The following is a 22,467-nucleotide window of genomic DNA, read 5'->3' on the forward strand; positions in this document are numbered from 1 at the left end:
TTAGCTCTTAGTCTATTACTTGTGAAGTTAGACATTTGCAGAAACCAGTAATTTCAAAAGAAGTCCTGAACTGTTAGAGGCAGGAAATGAACCTTTTTATTTCGTGTTAGACTTGTTAAATTGCGCTTTTCTCAGAGTATACTGAACAGTGAAAGAACATTATGTAAATAATTGTTGGGTGATTTAAATAGAAAAGAGAATAAAATAATGTCTTCCTAGTTTTTGTCTTTTTATTTTCAAATGGCCATGGCTGTGCAAATCAGTCCTGTCCATAATCTAAGTTAACTGACATACTTTGTAGGGTCAAGTCAAGAGCCAGAAATTACATAGCAAAGCTGGATTTCTCCACTGAAACACAAACCCCAAGAGCGGGCACTCATTTTGAAAATGACTCACATGCATGAGTGTATCTTTGATGAAAGATACTTTTGATATTGCAGGACAAGCTGGAGCCATCCATGTTCCCGATACAGAAGGGTTCCCTGATCCTCCTGAGGCAGAAATGGGAATCCAGTGATTACCGGAAAAGTGAGTGTTGCCCTGGGGGCAGTCGTTGCAGGCTCTTTCAGCCTCCAGAAAAAAAATTGCTCGAACCAAAAGGAGAGGTAGTGTCAGCACCTGGACCTGCAGATGCCCCTCGTCAGCCCCCTGGTGTAGAAGAGACGTGGAACACAGAGCCTGATGGGAAGGGCCCTGAGGACAAGAGTGACAACTCCAGGGAATTTGGCTGGCCTGAAGTGCTGAAGGAGGATTCCTTGACTGGTCGGCGCAGGATCGAACGCTTCTCCATTGCCCTTGATGAGCTGAGAAGTGTGTTTGAGGCTCCTGGGAGTGCAAACAGACCAGCCGAGCTCTGCCAAAAGGTAAGAATTGAGAGTTGAAATTTGCAGTTGACAAGCTAGGCAGCTTGCCTAGCCTGCCACTTATTTCTAAGCATGTACTGGTGTGTGTGTGTGTGTGTGTGTGTGTGCGTGTGTGTGTGTGTGTGTTTTCTACTCACCTGTACTCTAGACAGATGTCTTGAAGCAACTGTGTAATACTGTGTGAAATGTGGCATCCTCTATCATTGACTTCTTCTTGGGCTGTTCCAGTAAGGACTCAACCTCCCTTCAGTCCCATAAAAACAGCTCTGATAGGCTGTTTCTTTTTGTATGTGCCTTGTTTCCATAACTAGGTTGTAAGTTCCTTAGAGGCAGGGACAATTTCTTACCACTCTTTGTACTTCAGGCATATAACAAAGGGTGCTGCGTTTAGCTAGAGCTCAGTGAGGATTTATCAATAATGATGTTGAAATGGAACAAGTGAGGGCTTTGGAACCACAGTGAACTAGATTTTAATCCTAAAACCTGCCATTTACTTCTATAGCTGCATGACACTTAACCTTGAGAAAGCACGTCTTAATTTGCTGCCTTGAGGGATATTGTGAGGATTATTGATAATATATTTAAACTACTAGGCATAGAGTCTGGAATATTTTGTGGGAGATGATGATCATGCTTCGTGATTGTGGTGTACCATCATGTCACATATAAAACATGTCTATTAGCTAAAGGGGACTTTAATCAAATGCAGGAAACAGGATTAGCAACATTATTAATGAAGACCACATTTATACTTCTGTTTTCAATTAAAAGCAACTACTGTTTAAACTGGATTTGCTTGAATTTATGACACCCATTAGGACCCTTTTGTAAGAGATTAGAGTTTAATTTAATAAAGAATTAGTAAATGATCTCAGGTTTTCCAATGGTAAGCAAACTTCATGCTTTGTTAATATTTTTTATCTAGTGACACTTATCAGGAAGGTACAGTCCTACTCTTCTTAATGGATAACTAGCATTCATAGGATTCAAAGAAATAGAAAATTTTTCAAAATAAATTATTTTGCTAATACTTGTTCCCAGTTTTCCTATTGGGACGTATTTAGTATTTACAATGAGACTATTCTTGTACCTCAAATAACTCAACTTGATCTAATGAGAATAAGGAATATGAAGTTACATTTATGAATGAGGTTATGTTAAAACTAGAGGGTTTCTCAAAAATGCAACCACTTGCCAATCCCTAATTTGAGAACTTTCTTTCCTTCCTTTTTATTATACAAGCACAATCCTTTTTGTTTGTAGTTTTATAATATCTTTTAGTTGGGTGTCTAGAGATTGAGGTACACCTAACATAGATATTTACAATGTCACTTCTTTCTTATATTAATAAATTAAGGAAAATAAGCCATAGAAAGGTTTCTATTCAATATCTATTGACTTTAGTGTAACAATTTTGGACATTTTAAGACAACTGACAAAAGAAATGGCCAAAAGCAGAAAAAATAATCCTTAGAAATTATGTAATATAACATCCTCATCTGGAGTAGGGGTAGCTGCTTAAATGTAATAGTAAAAAAAAAAAAAATGAAGCATTAATAAGGGTTTCTGTTTGACATGTGAGAATACTACTATTGGTATGGTATGTGATTTTGGAGCTAGGGTCCATAAAAATAATTATGGAAAGAAACAGATATATGAAAACAACATTTAGGTAGTAAAAATGAAATTTGGTTAGCATATTTAATACACTGTATTCTAGGTATTCTATGGTACTGTGTTGTAAAATGTTATTTCTTTAAATGTATGAAACATGGATTGTGCACTTAGAAATTTCTCATCCACAGCAGATACACATGATTTTTATAATCAGTTTACATAAATGAGTATTATGAAGGTTTACAAAAACCTACATAAATTTCATATGACTTCTAGAACAAGGAGGAAAAAAAAGGAAAAGACAAATGAGAATCAAGGGAGGAATTAACTTGCTTTCTTCTAATGAAGTATTTTGTATGTCATTAGGCATGCAAAAGAATCCTAGTTCAACTCAATTTGAAATTTTATACTTCACACCAAAGCATAGTAACTATATACAACTTAACCATTTGTTTCTATGGATCTTTTTCTTCCTTTTCATATCAACATTTTATTATTATAAAATAATGAGGTAATATTTATTTGCACGAATGTGCAAAAATATTTTAGTTACCTTTAACTATGATACTTATATTTATAGAGGCTCTCTATTGAGATACTGGTGATGTGGGGAAAGATATTCAATATTTATGATATTAAAATCAAGGACAGAAAATAATTTCAGATAAAGTTCTTGCAATTTAGTAAATCATCTCAATAATAAACAATAAACTGCATTTCAGTGTTGCTGTAGAAGGAAACTCTTCAGCAATAGGCACTTTTTTAGAAAAATTTTATAAAATTATTGAGGTTCAATGTAGAATTGTAGAACCATTTAAAGTGTGGAATATTTTTTATATGCGTATATATATTTGCAGATACACACACACATATTTTTTAAAGCATCTTCAGCAAAAATCAAAATCCATCTTTTCCATATATCCTTGTTTTATTGTGCTTCATCTTATTGCACTTTGCAGATATTGTATTTTTTTTTTTTTTTTTACAAATGGAAGGTTGATGGCAACCCAGCATCAAGCAAGCCTATCAGCACCATTTTTCCAACAGCATTTGCTCACTTCATGTTTCCAGATCATATTTTGGTAATTTTTGAAATATTGCAAACTTTTTCATTATTAATGTATTTGTTATGGTGATCAGTGGCCAGTGATTATGACTTGCTGAGATTATGGTTAGAGTTTTGTAGCCAGCAAGTATTTTTAATTAGGATATTAATTTTTAATTAAGGTATTTTTTTAGACATAATGGTATTGCACACTTAAAAGACTACAGTATGATGTAAATATAACTTCTATATACACTGGAGAACCAAAAAATTCATTTGACTTGCTTTATTGCAATACTCATTTTGTTGCAGTGGTCTGAACCAAGCCAGCAATATCTCTGAGATATGCTTGTATTTATTAAAAAGTGTTCACTTAAGGATAGTTTTGTTTAGAAAAATATTTGTTAATTGAGAAAAGAAACCAAAAGAGTCAATATTATTTTCTATAAGTATTCAAGCTTATTAGAGAAAGATGGTATCAACCCCCCAAATATTCAGTGTATTCCAGGGCATTTTTTTTTTAAAACAATTTATCGTAATATGCTTGCAGTAGAAAATTAATGAGAAATTCTTAAAATAATTTTGCCTGCTAACATTTTATAATTTCCAAAGAGACATAACCTTTTGTTATCATTTCTAGAACACCCTGTAAAAGTAACTTAGAATGAATTTTTAAACTGAAGGTTTTTATGCTCATGAGGCAGACTGTAATTCACATAGACATAAATTCACATAGGCGTTATCCCAAATAAATGATATAGAACATGATTTTAAAAGAGTTTTGAAGAACCATAAGAATTTTAAGATCATAAGTCTTGGAAAGAATGGCATACCCACTTGCAACACTAAGAAATTGTTATTATATAAGGCAGTGTATCAGTTAGCATTTACTGTATAACAAACTACTCCAACATTAGCAGCTTTAAACAGTAAGCATTTATTATTGCTTAAGAGTCTCTGGTGAGCTGGGAAGTTTATCTGGTCTCATTCCTGCATTTATGATCAGCTGCCAAGTCACCTGGGATCTGACTCTTCTAGGATGGCTACAGAGCTGGGACAACTCAGCTCTGCCCCATGTGGTCTCTGCTCCTTCAGTAGGTTGCCCAGATTTATGTACATGCCATAGGAGTTTCAAGAAAGAAAGTAGAACAGCATAAGGCCTCTGGAGGCCTATGCTCAGAACTTACACATCACTTCTCTTTATTCTATTTGTCAAAATAGTCACAAAATAAACCAGATTAATAATGTGTTAAAATAGCCTTGATGGGAGGAATTGCAAACTCACAAAGGTAAATGGATATGAGGAGAGAAATAATTTTGCAGACAATCTACCACTGGCAAGTTGATTTAAATACATCCAAGAATCAGAATGTTTTAATATATCATGAATTAATGCAAACATCAGGAGGAGAGTCTAACACAAAAAGATCCATGTTGACAACTATTTGTAGACAAAACTCCTGTCTTATTCTTTTCTTAGACTCAATCCACTAGACTGATGGTAGTTATTGTTCAAGATAGAATACTAGCCTCCCAAAGATGTCCACTTCTCTTAATCCCTAGAATCTGTGAATGTTTTACCTGATATGGCAAAAGGGACTTTGAAAATGTGATTAAGTTAAGGAACTTGAGATGCAAAGATTTTTCTGAAATATCCCAAGTGAAAACAGGGTCTTTATGGAGGCAGGAATGTCAGAGTGAGAGTCAGAGAAGGGGTTATGATGTCAGAGAGAGGTGGGAGGGACTCAGGGCCATGACTCAAGGAGTGTGGGCAGCCTCTAGAAAATGGAAAAGGCAAGGAAACCAGCTCCCCTCTAGAGCATCCTTAAGGAATGTAGCCCTACAAACACCTTGACTTGAGCACAGTGAAACTTATTTCAAACTTTGATCTCCAGAACAGTAAGATAATTAATTTGTGTTGTTTTAAGCCAATAAGTTTGTGATAATTTGTTACAGCAGTATTAGGAAACTAATACAGTTATTTTATAGGCTCTTCAAACATTGTTAAAAAATTGTTAGGTAATATGTGATTTTGGACTTTTCCTCTGTTCTTTCCCGATGAACATATTCCCATATTTCAAAATCAGATCCTTGACTTCTTTCTATTTGCAGTTGATGATATGAATGCTTATGATATTAAGTTATCAGGAACATCAATTAATCTTAGTTTGGGATGATCTGTGTTTGACAGGAACACATGGTCACTTAAAAGGGTGAATTGACCAGAAGAAGAGGGAGTTTGGCAGAGGAAGGAAAGAGAGAGAATATTATAAAGGAACAAATAAACACAAAAAGTTCGTGGGACACACTTGTTTCAATTCATGTTACTTCTGTGGCTGACAGAGTTTCTATGGAGTGTAGGTGCAATTTTTAAATAAAATCAGTTAAACTCCACCTAGTCAGTTCTAAATCAGAGCAGCATTTAGATTAACTTAGAGTGGAACAAGATGGTGTAAGTTCCTCCTTCTTTCTTTCAAGCTCCCAGTTTTTGTCCATAGAACTGGGACAGTGAGACCACTGAATAAGCTCCGTAAGAGGATCACTTCAGCCTTTACTATGATCCCACAGTAAATCAGGTATTTCTTGGTTCAGTTAATTAATTTTGTCTTTTTCTATTCATGTCTTTAGACTCCAAATGGTAAATGATCTGATTTTCACAGTAGGTTGCTTAAATGACTCACCTGTTTTTTATGCACAGTTGTGATCTTTCTCAAAAACCCCACTCACTTGTGCAGTCAGGTTGAATTTACCTAATGCCTGAAGAGAGACTGTCTCTATCTTTTACTTAAGCCCTCAGGTTGACAAAGACCCTTCATACATGAGCTGGACTTAAAAACAAAAACAAAAACAAAAACACAATCACTGTATTTTAGTTATGCTGTCTCATAATGCATTGGTTCAATCTATTGTACAATTGAAGGCTTGGACAAGAATATGAAGACACAAGGCTAAGGGACTATTGACCTACATGTGCATCAATGATTAAACAGGATATAAATAATTAAAGATGGTATAGTTTCCAGAGTATGTTATTTTCATTCCCTCCAATAATCAAAGCCTCTGGTTTTTCATTTAATGACCAGTTTGTCATTTCCTACTTTTAGTTCTGCATAAAATCAGACCTTTAAAAGTACAGGTGAATCATGATTGCAGTTTGGCTTCTACTACAAAATCACTCCACTAGACACTTGAAGTTTCATTTGCTCCCTAAACCTAGGCATGTGGGGACTATGGGATTAATTTACCTCTATCTCAGAGCAGGAAAGTTTCTTTTCAGGCAGTTACCTGTCACAGCCTTCTGACTCTCCATCTCCCATCCTCCTCTCTCTTCAGTGTTTCTGAGATAATTTCTGTCAAGCATGACGTATTTTGTAAAAGCATTTAACAGGACAGAGGTTATTACAATCTTGAAAATTATTACTGAAAAATCTGTCCACCAAACTAAAAAATAGCTAAATATTTTTTTTTCCTGTGGGAAAAATTTTAAAAGCCTTTGAAGAAATAAAATATTTTTTCTTTGCCTGAAAAATGGGCAAGTAGGTTTTGTTTTGTTTTGTTTTGTTTTTTTGTAGAACTGAAGTAAATAGTTTAATGAGAAAGATCATTTCTTTTTTTTATTAGAGGAATATATGGATTCATAATTTTCATTTCCACATAGAATATAAAAACATTATATTTGGTGACAAAGCATCAGTTGAAAGCCTTGGCTCAGCTACTTCTTCATCAAATAAACTTGAGTGAGTTATTTCACCTCATTAATCCTTAATTTTCACATCTATAAAATGAGGAAACTAATACAGCACAAGATTTTTCTGATGATAAAGTTATATAATACCTGAAGGAGAAGAGGTATTTAAGTGGTAGCACCAAATAAAATTTAAGAAATTGTACCGGGGCGCCTGGGTGGCTCAGTCGTTAAGTGTCTGCCTTCAGCTCAGGTCATGATCTCAGGGTCCTGGGATGGAGCCCCGCATAGGATTCCCTGCTCAGTGGGGAGTCTGCTTTTCCCTCTCCCACTCCCCCTGCTTGTGTTCCCTCTCTCACTGTGTCTCTCTCTCTGTCAAAAAATAAATAAAATCTTTAAAAAAAAAAAAAAAGAAATTGTACCAAAGTAGCACCAAATGGGTATTTCTTCTATTTTGTCTTCTCTGGCATCACTTCTATAACTTAATACGTGCCTTTGGGGAAAATATTTAATCTCAGTGGCTTCTGTTTTCTCACCTATAAAGGCAGAGGATTACACTCTAGGGTTTGTAAAAATGGAAAGGTTCTTTGGGCAAAGAAGTTTTTATTTCACATCTGCTAACACCTTAGTCTTTTACACAGACCCCACGTAGAAGGGCTTTCATTGAATATTCAGTGGAGCAAATGCTAATGAAACTTTCCAACATGAGTTATAACCCCATTTTGAGACGATGAAACAAAGGACTATAATCTGTTAAATTATAGTTTTCAAAGCTTTATTAAAACCCTAAACAGAGATACATTGCCACCTTCATTGTCCTTTCCAGTTAATAGAAAAAGTCACTGGCACTTAGGGACTCCAAATCCAAATCCAAGAGAGATGAGGCTTACATGTTATAAAAGTGTTTATTGTATTTGCCTCCACACACACAAAGAAAAAACTTCAAAGTCACCACAAGGATAAGAATGTTTCATTTTATGCAGTTTTTTTTAGTGGTGTAATTTGTTTTCATTTGAAATAATATTAGTGCTCTTTGTTATCTTCACCCATGTATATGTTTATTATTTTTAAAGCCCGTTGTCCAGTGCTTTATGTTAGCTGGGGGGGGGGGGGGGGGGGGACCAGCTCTGTGATCTGATGGTAAATTTCCCAACTGAACACATTTGCATTGCCTTAAAAACTTCCAGAGGAAACTGCCATCTCTTCTCATACGTCTCTCATAGTGATATATGCAGTCACAATATGACATTGGTAAAAAATATCGTGCCAGTAACCACAGGGAGATGGTAAGCAATATTGACTCACCTTCATCTGGGAAAACGTCTGTCAGTTCATGGGTTGGCATTCTTTGACATTTTACTTGGATGACTAGTGAGAGTTTTTACCCTTGGTTTAGGCGGATATTGATGTCAGCTGCTGCCTCTGTTGTGAACCCACTTTTTTTTTTTTTGCCCATCCTATATTCCCCAGATATTTATCCAACATCTCTACTTACTGACGGACTGAATTCAAGGAGCCCCATGTATGACTTTTTGCCCTTCCTGTCCTCCCATTGCTGATTTTCATACTCGACCAGGTTCTTTTGGAGAATCCTCTCACCATAAGGATAAGCTAAAGGGGAAAATAAAGAAAAGAAATTGAGAAGGATGATTAAAAAGGGAGAATTTTGGACTTTGTTCAGAGCCTTTGGCTCCATCAAGGGCCACGGAGTGATGTTCCAGTCACCAAAAGTCCAGCAGCAATCCAAAGGTTATCCTGAAATAAATCAACACAGGGATTCCTTCGACAATATCCTGAGAGATAAACTTCCATTTACTGTGGAGGAGCCTGGAAGAAACCAACTTAACAAGAGATCAGAGTTAATATCACCAGTAATAAGACACCTTGATATCATGTACCTCCTGATGTGATATACTGTGCAGGGCAAAGTATCACCCCTGTGGTGTCCTTGTGAAAATTATGTAATTTCAATTTAATCATGAAAAAACATCAGATAAATCCATGTAGAGGGCATTCTATAAATGACTTTTCAAAACTGTAAGGCCCTGTTGGAAAAATACTGAGAAACTTCCATAGATTGGAGGTGACCTAATAGACATGACAACTGAAGCGAGGATAAGCTCGTCCCATTGAAAATTGGACCATCAAAGAGAGCATTAGTGGGAAAGTAGGTAAAACTCTAAAGAAAGCTGGACAATTGGTATATGGGAATTCTCTGTAGTAACATTTCAGTAAGTCTAAAGTTACTTCAAAATAAAAAGTTAAATAATTGTTTTGATCTTTGTTGAGACCCTAGCACTGTGGAATGGAGAAACATGGTCTCTTTTGTTTGAATTTTTCCAAACCTAACAGATTATTATTCTTGTATCCCTTTGTAGAATGTAATCCTTAGCTTCACATCCCTGTACTTCTAAAACCTTGAATGTTTCAGCCATTTCTCTCTGCCTATAATCTCAGGATCTCTGCAATTAATTATTTTCTTAGGGAGGAGAATTTAGCCTCATTGGTAGTTCAGAAGTTGAGTATATGGACAGCCTTACAGGTAGATCTGTATTAAGTTTATATCCCATTTCCACTCACTGAGTTTCACTACATTTTTAGGAATAAGAGCCCTTATCTTGTTTTTATTATAGTCAAAGTTGTTGTTTAGACCCTTAGTTCTATCTTGACTTACATTCCTTCCAAGTCGTTGCCTCAAGTTCAAGGAATTCAGGTTATCTCTTGTCATGAACTCAAACTCCAGGAGCTATAGTTAACTATTGCCCTTTTGATGCTGATTTGACAGCAAGCTTCAATCTCTATAATACATTATGAGCCCCTTCAAAATGCTCACCCTCTTTTCAGAGGATGCAGTCTTTTGATGGATTTCCTAGTTGTTTAGGAGGTTTTGTGTGTTTTTTTCCCCCTTCTGTTTTGGCCTAGGCCTTTTGGTGGCTAACTTCCTTAACTCCATAGGCTCTCCTTTCTAGTCTTTCTCACTGTGAACTGAGCCTCAGGACTGATATAGTAACACCTTCTTTAATATAATTGCCCTTTTTATTTCTCAAACAAAGTCCTTCATCTGAACTTAGAAGTCTGGAAACTTGTCAGAGTTGAAATTCAGGATATTTAGCATGGAGCGAAGTGCAGACCCTGACAATCCAGGATGGACGCAGCTATCACAGTAGTTACAGCCATCCTAGTACTCTCTTTCTGGACATCAGCCAGTTTTTGGACTTGGAAGTCTACCCTAATTTTAGCACCTGCTTAGCACTCACTATATTGTGTATGGAAACCAAATAGTTAATGCATTCTCTTGTTTGGAAAGATATTTCTTTGTCTGTTTAATGTGTAGTGGTGAGTGAATGCAATGAGTTTCAAACACCTGAAACAAATTTAAGCTCCATTAATGTTTCTCATCTATACCAACTACCAAATATGATGATTTATAGTACTTAATAGTGTACTAACTTGTTTTATGTCAATGTGAGTCATTTATTGGATGCTATGAGACAAATTGCTCTAAAGCGTGGTAATGCATCATAATGCATGCAGTTCTCCCTCCCTTCCCCCCATTTGTGAAAACATGTCAGGAGCATACATTTAAATTAATCCAAATGTTCTGATTTCAACCTTGATTAGATGTCAGAATATTTTATTAATGATAAAGATGATATAAAATATTTCCATTTCTGATCAAAATGATTTTATAATTTAAGATCTAATCTCCTTTCCATTCACCTTTATTTTTAAGTGTTGGGAGCAGTTTTTTTCCTTGTGTCTTAAAATATGTTTGAAATTCTCATAGGAAAGGAAATTCAAGCCATGCAAAATAAAAACAAAAGCTAGGAGTTCCACAAATATTCTCTTTCTCTCTCTCTCTCTCCCATTCTCTGTCTCTCTCTCTCTCACACACACACACGCTTTTAAAATATTTCATGTTTAAAAGTAAAATTGAAAATTTGTGGGATATATGTGTCATTGGCTCTAAAAAGATTTATATATCCAGGAACAGCAAGCAGCAATTGTGTTTTTACTGAGACATGTTTCAGTTCTGCTCTTTGGTTTATAGCTACCGTCTTTTTGCAGGGCCTATTCATTTCTGAGGTTGCCCCTGAATGCCTCCCCTCATGCTAACATTGGTCTGGCCCTGGACCACTGGAGCAGGAGTTCCATGCTGCTGCTGCTGCTGGCAAGCAAGTAGTAGTACTGAGCACTGAGCACCACCCAGGTACTGTGCTGAGGGCTCGAGGCATTGCTGCCGTTTAATACCCACAGCCATCTTAGGACGTAAAGGCTATCATAATTCCCATTTTACAGCTACAGGCTGCAGAAATTAAATGTGTCCAAAGGTCCACCATTGGTACGTAATAGAACAGGGATTTAAACCCAAGTTTATCTCAATCCAGAATCCGCAGTATTAAAATACTACTCTGAGTGCTGTCTGGATTCATGTTGTCCATTTCCATACAGGATCTCACAGCTGTTTCTGGTCTGAATGCATCCTAGATCGTCATCGAAATCAGAGCAGCATTTAAACGTTGAGTACCACAAACCACATAGTCTCGATTCTAAGATGCATACTTTTTCATACTTTTTAACATCTTTGAATAGTTTAATAAACATTCATGTGCAAAATAACTTTTACACTAACAAGGAGCTTTACAAAGAAGTGAAAACAATCAGCGGTGGCTTATTTGGTAGGAAGAATAAGTGTTATATTGAACTTATTTCTTTCTTCTTTTGGGGACTGGGAGTGGAAGCAGAGATTAATATAGTGCAACTTGACCCAAAGAAAGATATGTAGAGATATTTGAAGAAAAAGTGACAGAAAAAGAATTTATTTTGGAGAAAAAAAACTTTGAAGTTTAATACCCATTAGAAGCCAAAATTAATTCTCCAATTGATTAAACCAAAGTCTAGACAAGAAGTTTGAGAAATTTTGAAACCTAAAAGCTGCTAGAGAAGGAACCCAGAGAGGAGGGAGAGAGCAGGTCAAGACTAAGCAAAAAAAAAAAAGTAAATTTAATGAACAAGAATGTAGTCTGCTTTTTTCTGTTTTGTGTGCTTCTTTTTAATCCTCTGAATTTCTTACTACTGCGGTCACTTAAATTCAGTCTTCTGTTGCTGTGGTATCTATTTTTGACTCTATATAGGCAATACTGACTTATTTATCTCAAGTTTTACTCTTTTAATTAAATTCTGTCCTCAACTTTTCAACTTATTCTGAAAACTTCCACCTAGACATTCTTTAGCTACCTAAGTCTGAGTTCATTATCCTCCACCTAAATCAGCTTCTTACCCAAAACCCATCTATTTACAATGACAACATCTTGTGTGCAGTGACTGAGAATCCTCTCTGATAGTTTAATCTATCCTGCTCATTTGCCTTCAACCCCACAGTTCTCAATTTCACTTTTCCCTTTTCATTTACCACCTATCCCTTATTACTTCACACCTGGGTTATCACAGTACCTTCTCTGATACTGTAATTTACAACAAGAGGTATGTATTTGGTCTTTGACCCTGTTCCTGGCACAAATCTCCTAAAACCCTTGGGATTTCCTATGGTAAGTGTGATAAAGATATCTTTTCTTATATCAATGAGGTGACTTTGAAAAGCCCTTAGTCAACCTCAGGTTGATGGGTGGTTAGCAGGGCAACAAACCATGTGAGTAGAAGTTTAGAAGTTTGAGTACTCCCCCACCAATTTAGGGGGACGGTAGAGGGGCTAGAGGTGGAATCAGTTGCCAATGACCAGTGATTTAACTAATCATGATTATGTAATGAAGCCTCCATAAAAACCCAAAAGTACGGGATTCAAGGAGCTTCTGGGTTGGTGAACATGTGGAGATTCAGGGAGAATGACATGCTTGGAGAGGGCATAGAAGCTCCATGTCTCTTCACATATACCTTGCCCTATGCATCTCTTCATCTGGCTCTTCCTGAGTTATACCCTAAAATAAACCAGTAATCTAATAAGTAAAATGTTTCTTTGAGTTCTGTGAACTGCTCTAGCAAATTACTTGAACCAAAGAAAGGAGGAGGTCATGGAAACCTCTAATTTATAGCCAATCAGAAGTATAGGTAACAACCTGGGTTTGTGATTGGCATCTGAAACGGGGAGGCAGGGCTAAGGAGGGGGCAGTCTTATAGTTTGAACCCTTAGCCTGTGGGATCTGATGCTGTCTCCAGGTAGATAGTGTCAGAATTGAGTTGAATTATAAGATACCCAATCAGTGTCCCCAAAAAACCATATGTACGCATATTGGAATTGGGTCTAGGAACCCAAAAGAACTTCCTTTCTAGTATCTTAGTCCTTCTAGAATAAACCCCTTTTGTCAAATCTTGATCTCAGTAACATAATCACAGCTCTTCTAATTCCCACAGCTGTGGACTTGTGTACCATATCATATACTTACATATGTTATATATATGCATTCTATTTTATAATGCTGCATTGTCATAGAGTCATTAGCCACATGTGGTCACTTTAAATTAAATTTTAATTAATTACAGTTAAATCAAATTAAAAATTCATTTCCTTTGTCACACTGGCTGTATTTCAAGTTCTTAATAGCTACACATGGCTAGCAGTTACTGTGTCAGACAGAATGATGCAAAGCATCTCCATCATGGAAGAAAATCTATTGGGCAGTATGTTCTAGTGACTACTCTGTGGCATTCCAACCTCTCCATCCAAAATGCTCCTAGTAGTTTCTAAGTGTTCTAGAGTTCTTCCTGCTTGTCCCAGTCTATATCTCTGCTTTCCCACTTCATACTAATGCCTCAGGTGGAGGATGCCTTTCTCTTTTTCATTTTGCCCCTAAATGCTCAGAGACATTGTATTGCTGGAACGTATCCAGGCCACAGTGCCAAGGGATGGAGAAGGTAATGCAACATGAATCTGCTTACAGTGATTTATTGGCTGTGAATGCTGAGCATGCCATTGGGACTAGTTGTAAGCCTGCATATGACCCAAAAGAAGCTTCTCAAGTGTGTTTGTTGGATTTTTCTTATTCAATGAAAACATTGTAAAAATCTGTTTCCTTCTAGCTCTTGATTTCATGCAGACACTTGTCCAGGGGTGCTGTCTTGGGTCCCTTTGGGCCTATAGGCAGGTTCATTGGTCTCTTTCTTTTCTTTCCCTCTCCATGGTTTTTAACAGAGTGCTAAGTACAGGGTGGGTTTTCATTAAGTACCTTGGGGATAGGTGGATGAAAAATTCCTGTTAAAATGAGCTGACTCTTTCATTGTCTATTATCCAGGTCATGTGCATTAGCATTCCATTCTTAGGATTCAGCTTCAAGGTAACCTTATAGCAATTTTTTTAGCCTACACTGCCTATAGTTATATTCCTTCTGCTCATTTGATGGCAGGGGTTTGATAACCTAATGTCCTCTGTCCCTTGCATATGGTCATTCCAGCCTAAGCAACTTTGTCATTGGCTCTGTGCCAGCTTCTCTAGGTCGGACACCCTATCTTACTACTCTATATGCCTTATAGATGACACTAGTGAAATTGTATAAGAAATAGACGTGAAAGAATTACTGCTCTTTTATTGACCTTTTTTAGTCTGAAATCTGATGTTACTTTGACATCAAGCTGTTGTCTATCAGCTTCCCAAAGGATAAACTGCCTCATGATTCATATTTCTTCCCTTTTTCTGGTGCATTATTAGACAGTGGCCTGAATATGCAGCTAGAAGGTGCTTTCATCCCTGTGTTGCATAGACTCATGGTAGAGCCTACCTCATGATGCTCACCTCCATCCCACCGACGACCATGGCGCACTCAGGAAGCTCTTTCATAACGTATTGGGGTTGTTATTTGACCCGTTTCTTCTACTCTAGAAAATGTTAAGTAATAATGAATTATTACCTACTCTTTTTAAATTACAAAATATTTCTACCTACTCTTTTTAAATTACAAAATATTTCAGCCATAGAGAAAACTCTAAAAATATATTCTGCATCTTCTTGTAGCACTGCATCAGAAATTCAGTGGTGAGCTTGTAAAGACTCTCAGCTATTTCGTGTAGGCCACCATGGAGTTGAAAGATTTTTTGGCTAGCAAAAAGCTTCATCTTGTAAGAATGTCCAAATTCCCCCTTTTCAATAATATTTGAAGATTTCTGCATAAAAGAAAAGATAACCTCAACAGACGCAAGACTCAGAATAAATAATAAATATATGCTGCCCCTACCACATATACAATAAATAAGCCAACTAGAATACCAGCTGCTTCCTTTCTGTTTTCTTTGTTTGTTTGTTTTTTGAGAAAGGAAACCAGGGGTTTATAGTATATATACGTAAGTAAAATGGTTTCTAATACTCAAAGTGAAACATTCATCGATACAGTTGTGCTGAATCATCATATTTTCTTTCTTATTCTTCATCAGTGAATAAAACCAAAGTTTTGGTCCTCAAGGATGTTCAGCATCTGAGTTTCTTTGTGCTAAATGGAAAAAAAAAAATGTAGGTAACATTCCTATCCTTTCAAAGAGAGTGAGGGGGTGGAAATGAAGGAAGAAAGCACTGCTAAGAAGCACGGATCCTATTTTCTTGTAATGCCACTAATAATAACTTAGAAGTAGTAGCTAGGGTATAGATGCTATATAAGCAAAAATAAATCTACACCAAATGGTTTTTAATGCTTGAAAGGTAAAAGTAACTGCAAAGTTAAAATCAGTTTACTATAAACAATTCTCCATAGCAACATATTTTGCCAGGGTTCTCCCTGGAGTTTTTTGGCGTATTGCTCAGAAATGCCTCAACAGAATATATCTAATGAGATCTTTCCCATTCATCATCTTCTACTGAGAGATGCTTTTCCAAATGTAGAAATTAAAAAGTATAAATTCTTCCAAAGAAATTATTCCAGTGCCAATATGAACATTACTAATAAGTCTTCTCTCAGCATGAGAAGATGATCCTGACTTTTAACTAGCAAATGTGGTGGTTCCAAAATAGCTAATCGTTAAAAACCAGAGACAATCCATTTCCAAAAAGATACGGCAATTAAAGTGACTGACGTAGAATGATAAGACTCTTAAAGGAGAAAACTGCCCTCAGATGTCATTGAGTCAAATTCCCCCCCAAGGTTGGAATCTATACTATATCCCAGACAGATGGCAGCCTAGCTTTCCTTTAAACATTTCCAGTTTCAAAGAATTCATGCTTTGGCAAAGCAGTTCTCTCTATTGGCAAATGGCTCTCTTTCTTAGAAGGTTAATCCTCCTGTTGAAGAGAATGTGTCTCCTGGGAACATCCACATTTTGAGTAAGGTTTTGCCCTTTGAAGCAATACAGAATATTTTCCATTTGTTACTGTGGGAAATGACAGGCTGCGTCTAATCTTGAGGGCTCAGGACACAATTTAGCAGTAGGAGGTGAGGTTGAAATATTCCTGAGTGACTCAGGGAGAGTCAGGGCTAAACCTATGCTGACAAGGGCATGCTATGACTCAGCAGGTTCTGACTGAGGAAAGACAGATGCTCTGAAACCATCCCTCCCTCCAAAAAAGGTTGGCCGTTAATTAAGGAGTCTGTGCTGGATAGGTCAGCCAATACATTTGAGTATCTTCCTTTGTAGATGTTTTAAAAATTGTTGTTTTGTGGTTTTATTTTTTTTGGTTGTTGTTGGTAGATAGATAGGGAATACGTTAGTAGACCCATTTGGGAGTGCCAGCAACTATGACAGAGACAGATGTCATGGACTGTTTTTTTTCCAAGGGTTTCAGGAAGCACTTGGGTTAGAAAGGTAGAGGATTTGACAAGTGTGGGGTCCATCCAGCATTTTTTATTATCTTTCTCGAGTGCAGTTCATACTTTTCAGAACTGTTAGAACCCTGTGGTGCTGACATATTATGTCCCTTCTGAGGTTTTGCTTTTTCTGGCTAGGCTTCAAACCAAGGCCTTGTCGCTGCTTTATTTGCGTAGATAGACACCAAATGTGTCATTTTTGTCTCTTTTACTGCTACTCTTTTTTGAAAAAAAATTTTTTTTCAATTACAACTCCACTCACAAGCATATGTATACTAGTTTTTGTTTTTGTTTTTGACTGATTATGCTTGCACATAGCCTCTTCCTTCTCATGACAATTGTCTTCTCTATCATTACATGCAGATCAAGGACCAGAGTTGAAGGATAAGAGGCTTCCTAAGTGTTTCTGCTGCTAGAACCCTTTTTGTAGGATACCACATAACAGAACATAACCTTTCTTCTAGCCAACCCCAACCATCCCACACACCTAGCTCTATTTCTCAGCATCTAGCTCTGATACTTTTTTTTCCAGCTTTACTGACAAACAAAACTCTAAGATATTTAACATGTACAACTTGATTTGATATATGTGTATATTGTGAAAGGATCAATTAACTTGATCCATATCCATCACCTTACATATTTACCCTTTGTGTATATGAGAGAGCATTTAAATTCTACTCTCAGCAAATCTCAATTATACAATACACTGTTTTCAACTATAGTCACCATGTCAAATATGAGATCCTTAGACCTTATTCATTTGATAACTGAAAGTTTGTACACTTACCAATCTCTCCCTATTTTCTCTAAGCCCAGCCCCTGGCCACCACTTTTCTATTGTTTCTGTGAGGTTTGTTTATTTGTTTGTCTGTTTATTTGTTTTTAAGAGTCCATACATAAGTGATATCATGGAGTATTTGTCTTTCTCTGGCATATTTCACTTAGCATAATGTCCTCAAAATTTCATGCGTCTTGTTACAAATGACAGAATTTCCTTCTTTTAAAGGTGAATAATTTTACATGCCGTATTTTCTTGTTTCATTTATCCATTGGTGGACACTTAGATTGTGTCCGTACCTTGGCCATTGTGAATAAAGATGCAGTCAATGAACATGGTAGTACAGATACTTCTTTGAAGTAATGGTTTTACTTCCTGTGGATATATACCCAGAATTGAGATTGCTGGATCATATGGTAATTCTATTTTCAATTTCTTGAGGAACCTCCATGCTACTGTCCATAGTAGTTGTACTAGTTTACACTTCCCTGTGGAGTTCCCTTTCCTCTACATCCTTGCCAGCATTGGTTATGTCTTGTCTTTTTGATAATACCCATCCTATCAGATGTAAGGTGATATTTCATTGTGGTTTTGATTTGCATTTTTCTGATGATGTCTGATGATTAGTGATATTGAGCACTTTTTCAGGTATTTGTTGACCATTTGCATGTCTTCTTTGGAGAGATGTCTAATCAAGTTCCTTGCCTGGGATTTTAATTGGGTTGTTTTTGCTATTGAATTGTGTGAGTTCCTTGTATATTTTAGATATTAACCGTAATTAGATTTGTGTTTTGCAAATATTTTCTCTCATGCAGTAGGTTGCCTTTTCATTCTGTTGATGGTTTCCTTTGCTGAGCAGAAGCTTTTTACTTTGATGTGGTTCCGCTTGTTTACTTTTTCTTTTGTTGTCTTTGCTTTTGGTGTTAAATCCAAAAAAATCTGCAAAACCAATGTCAAGGAGCTTATTCCCCAGAATTTCTTCAAGGTGTTTTATGGTTTCAGGCCTTACATGCAAGTCTTTAATCCCTTCTGAGTTGATTTCTGTGTATGGTGTAAGATAGGAGTCCAGTTTCATTCTTTTGCACATGGCAATCTAATTTTCCCAACACTGTTTATTGAAGAGGCTCTCCTTTCCCCAATGTATATTCTTGGCTTCTTTGTCAAAAATTAACTGACTATGTACAGATGGGATTATTTCTGGGCTATTTTGTTCATTGGTGTATATGTCTGTTTTTATGGCAGTACCATATTATTTTGATTACTATCACTTTGTAATATAGTTTAAATCAGGTGGTGTGATGCCTCCAGTTTTGTTCTTCAGTTTGGTTATTTGTGGTCTTTTGTGGTTCATACAAATTTTAGAATTTTTTTTTATTTCTGTGAAAAATGCCATTGAAATTTTGATAGAGATTTCACTGAATCTATAGATAACTTTTAATATAAATTGTGACTTATGATGCCAAGTTCAAGAGTGATGGAAGAATAAGATCATTGCAAGATTTAAATGAACCATTTAAATTCAGAAATTATTGAGGATTCTATAGAGCTAATATTTAAATGTTGATTTATTTTGTCCTTAAAGCAAAGGCCAAAACAGTTTGTATTTTGCCTCTTGATCAGCAAATGAAGCTTTCAGTCTGTGTTTTAATACTAAGTATTGTTACAACTATCATAGCATGTAGGCTTTTCTCTCCTCTTTTCTACTTGTCAATACCTGTGTTAGACCTGCTCTACTCTGTGTTTTTCTCTATATTAAAAGGATTATAGGTTATACTTTCACATATAATAGGTAGTAGCTATATTTATGAAAAATCTTGTTAACTCTCCAGTTAGACAGCTGTCAGCCTACATTCATTATTGTTCTGTGAAACATCTGAGGGACGACTTGATATAGGTATTTAATACTTTAGTATAAAATGTTTATACAGTTTTCACTGAACCATTTAATTCTGTTTCAAAGTTAGAATTTGACTTTTTTACAGTATACATTCTTTAGGCTTCTGTAATTACTAGATGACCAGACATGCATTCAGGAACATCTTTTCCATTGCTAGGTTTATTCTGGGAATTGTGATCAAAAAGGAAATTTATATTGCTTTTTAGTTTATAGCATATTTTTAATTTATCATCTATTAAGATTTATTGGATGCTCCAAGTACAATAACCAGCTCAACTCACTTTCTACAACTGGCTATCTTTAAATAAATACATACTCATGTTCATACCAAAAGTATTTATGTATATGTCTGATACCTCCCCCAGTGTCCCCATGGTTAAAGACCATGTCAGCATTTATCTTGTTGTCTCCAGTGCCTAGCAGAGTGATAGGCACAGGGTAAGCATGCAGTTGAAGTTTGTTGAATAAACCAATCCATTTTGAAGCAATCCTGTGCCTTTGACAATTATATATATTAGATTTGAAGGATAATCGCCTGAATTTATTTGGTTTTCTGAAGCACTCTTCTATTATCCCACTTATTTGAGGGGTTATGTATTTGCTTCTTCCACATTGACAGACAATTCTCAAATTTCTTTATAAAATATTTTTCCTGTCCTACCTACCTTCCTCCATTATTATGGCAACTGTAAATAATCTATCATTTTTGAAATCTGGCCAGAACAATAATCTATACATCCCTTCCCACTTAAAATGTAGAAGGCTATCTGTCTTGATTTAAAATAGCTACCATTCCAATCTGCTGCCAGTTATCATTTTCATAATTACTACTAAAAAGAGTCTTTGAGCACTAGTGTCTATTTTATCATGGCATTCAAAGGAGCAAGAGGCCAACTGTAATAATCTTCGCTTTTATAACAAATATCCAGATCAATCTGCCTTGCATAATAAAATCCTCTTCCTAAGGGACAACTCTTTGTCTTCTAGATCCACATTAACGCTAGCGTTGCATTTAACAGAACAGAGTCACATTTTCAGATGGCATCATTTTACTATTCAAGCTTTGTGCAGAATTTTTTCCTGATATGAGTTATCTTGAATGTTTACTTCCTGCCAAAGAAATACAATCTCATTGTCTAAGAATTTGCTCAGTGGACAGACTAGAGAGCAGAGGAAACATCAGCCTTGTACAATGTTTTTAATGCTTAAAATGTAGCCCAGGAGTCTACAAATAAATACAGCAGCAGCTGTCCACTAACCTAGCAGGCAGGGTGCACCCATCATACTATAGTCAGTAATAGTTCAGAACATTGAGAATATTGTTTATTTTAAATAGTTAACTCTCTGTTGTTCCTGGCAATGGGAGGCAAAGAGGAACATGGCTCTGAGTTGAGAATATAATGTTAAAAGATTCATATTTACCATTAGTTTGAAATGTGCTCCTACTGTATCATTTTTCTGGAATTATTTTCAAAGAGGAAAGCTCATATTTTAGTTTTTGTGTTTCTCTTCACTGCTAAAGACTTTAAATCTAAGGCTTACAATTAATAATTATGGAAGTGATCAGAGTAGTAACAGAAGGGGAAAGCAATGGCAACTGACGGTTAAGATGAGCATCACTTTAGATTTATTAAGCCAATTTCCAGTTTCATAATGGCACTGGTTTCTTACTGCTGCTATACCAAAGTACGTTAAAATTGTGGCTTAAACAATAAAAAAAAAATACTATCTTACAGTTCTAGAGGTCAAAGTTGTACATGAATTTTACTGGGATAAAATCAAAGTGTTGGCAGGGCTTCATTCCTTATTGGAGGCTCTAGTGGAGTTTCTTTGCTTTTCCCAGCCTCCAGAAGCAGCCCTTATTACCAGACCCATGACCCTTTCCTTCATCTTTAAAACCAGCAACAGTGGATTGAGTCTTTTTCACACAGCATCTCTCTGACCTCCTCTTCTGTCCTCCTTACCACTTTTAAGAACCCTTGATCACATTGGGACAGCCCAGATTACCCAAGATAGTCTCTTTATTTTAAGGTCATCTGATTAGCAACCTTAATTTCATTTGCAACCTTGATTTCCCTCTGCCATATAGCCTAACATATTCACAGTTTCTAAGGATTAGCACATGGACTTGGCGTCCATTATTCTACCTACCATAATAATAAAATAAGATCACATTTCAAACTACACATGTGCTTTTTATTTTTAACTTTTCCAATATATTATCTTTTCACTAGATGGACCCTAGCTTTCATCTAGCTATAGAGGAAATTAGAAATTTTAAAGAGTGTAAAAGAATGGCTTTTTAAAAATCCACCTTCTGACATTCAAAGATGGAACTGTTGAAAAGAATTTGTAGAAAAAAATTTTTGACTCTGCCTTTAGTATATCAAGGTCCCAGTCTAAAAGAACGACCCCAAAGTGTTCTCTTATATTACAGAGAAGATATTCCTTCTCTCTATTGCAGAAAAGCCATAGGTTTATTGCTATAGAGTAGAAGTATATAAAATAGGAGAAGTCTAAGAAAAGTTTCTCATTCCCCAGACCCAGGTGAGCTTGGAAAGAAGAAAGGAAAAGATAGGATACAAAAATGTGGGGAGAAGATGGCCTAAAGTCACAGAGAGAGGTACAGGAAGCCAAACTCAAGTGTCATCAGCTAAAAGCACCACTGAGCTGAGAAGGCCATGAATTTGGATTACACCAACCCCAGGTGGTCAGGGGAGCTGGCCCAGTGACCAGAGTAGCCAAGGCATATTGTGCCTAAGGATTCTGCTCTGACAGGAGATTTTGTAAGACATATCTTTCCTTGTACACTTAATACCATCAAAGTGAAAGGGAGAAG

The 22,467-nt window shown here is 36.2% G+C and overlaps 1 protein-coding gene across 1 annotated transcript in view; it reads left to right on the plus strand.

The window, feature by feature from the left end:
* The first annotated feature begins 458 nt into the window (after window positions 1-458).
* The window catches only part of XIRP2 (xin actin binding repeat containing 2), a 311,886-nt gene continuing 289,877 nt past the window's right edge, over window positions 459-22,467 (plus strand). The window contains 1 exon segment of the mRNA XM_078070938.1: window positions 459-863. Within this exon segment, the coding sequence (XP_077927064.1) occupies window positions 459-863 (405 nt within the window).

The sequence above is a fragment of the Halichoerus grypus genome, chromosome 4 (assembly GCF_964656455.1).
Source record: "Halichoerus grypus chromosome 4, mHalGry1.hap1.1, whole genome shotgun sequence".
NCBI classification, from domain to species: Eukaryota; Metazoa; Chordata; class Mammalia; order Carnivora; family Phocidae; genus Halichoerus; species Halichoerus grypus.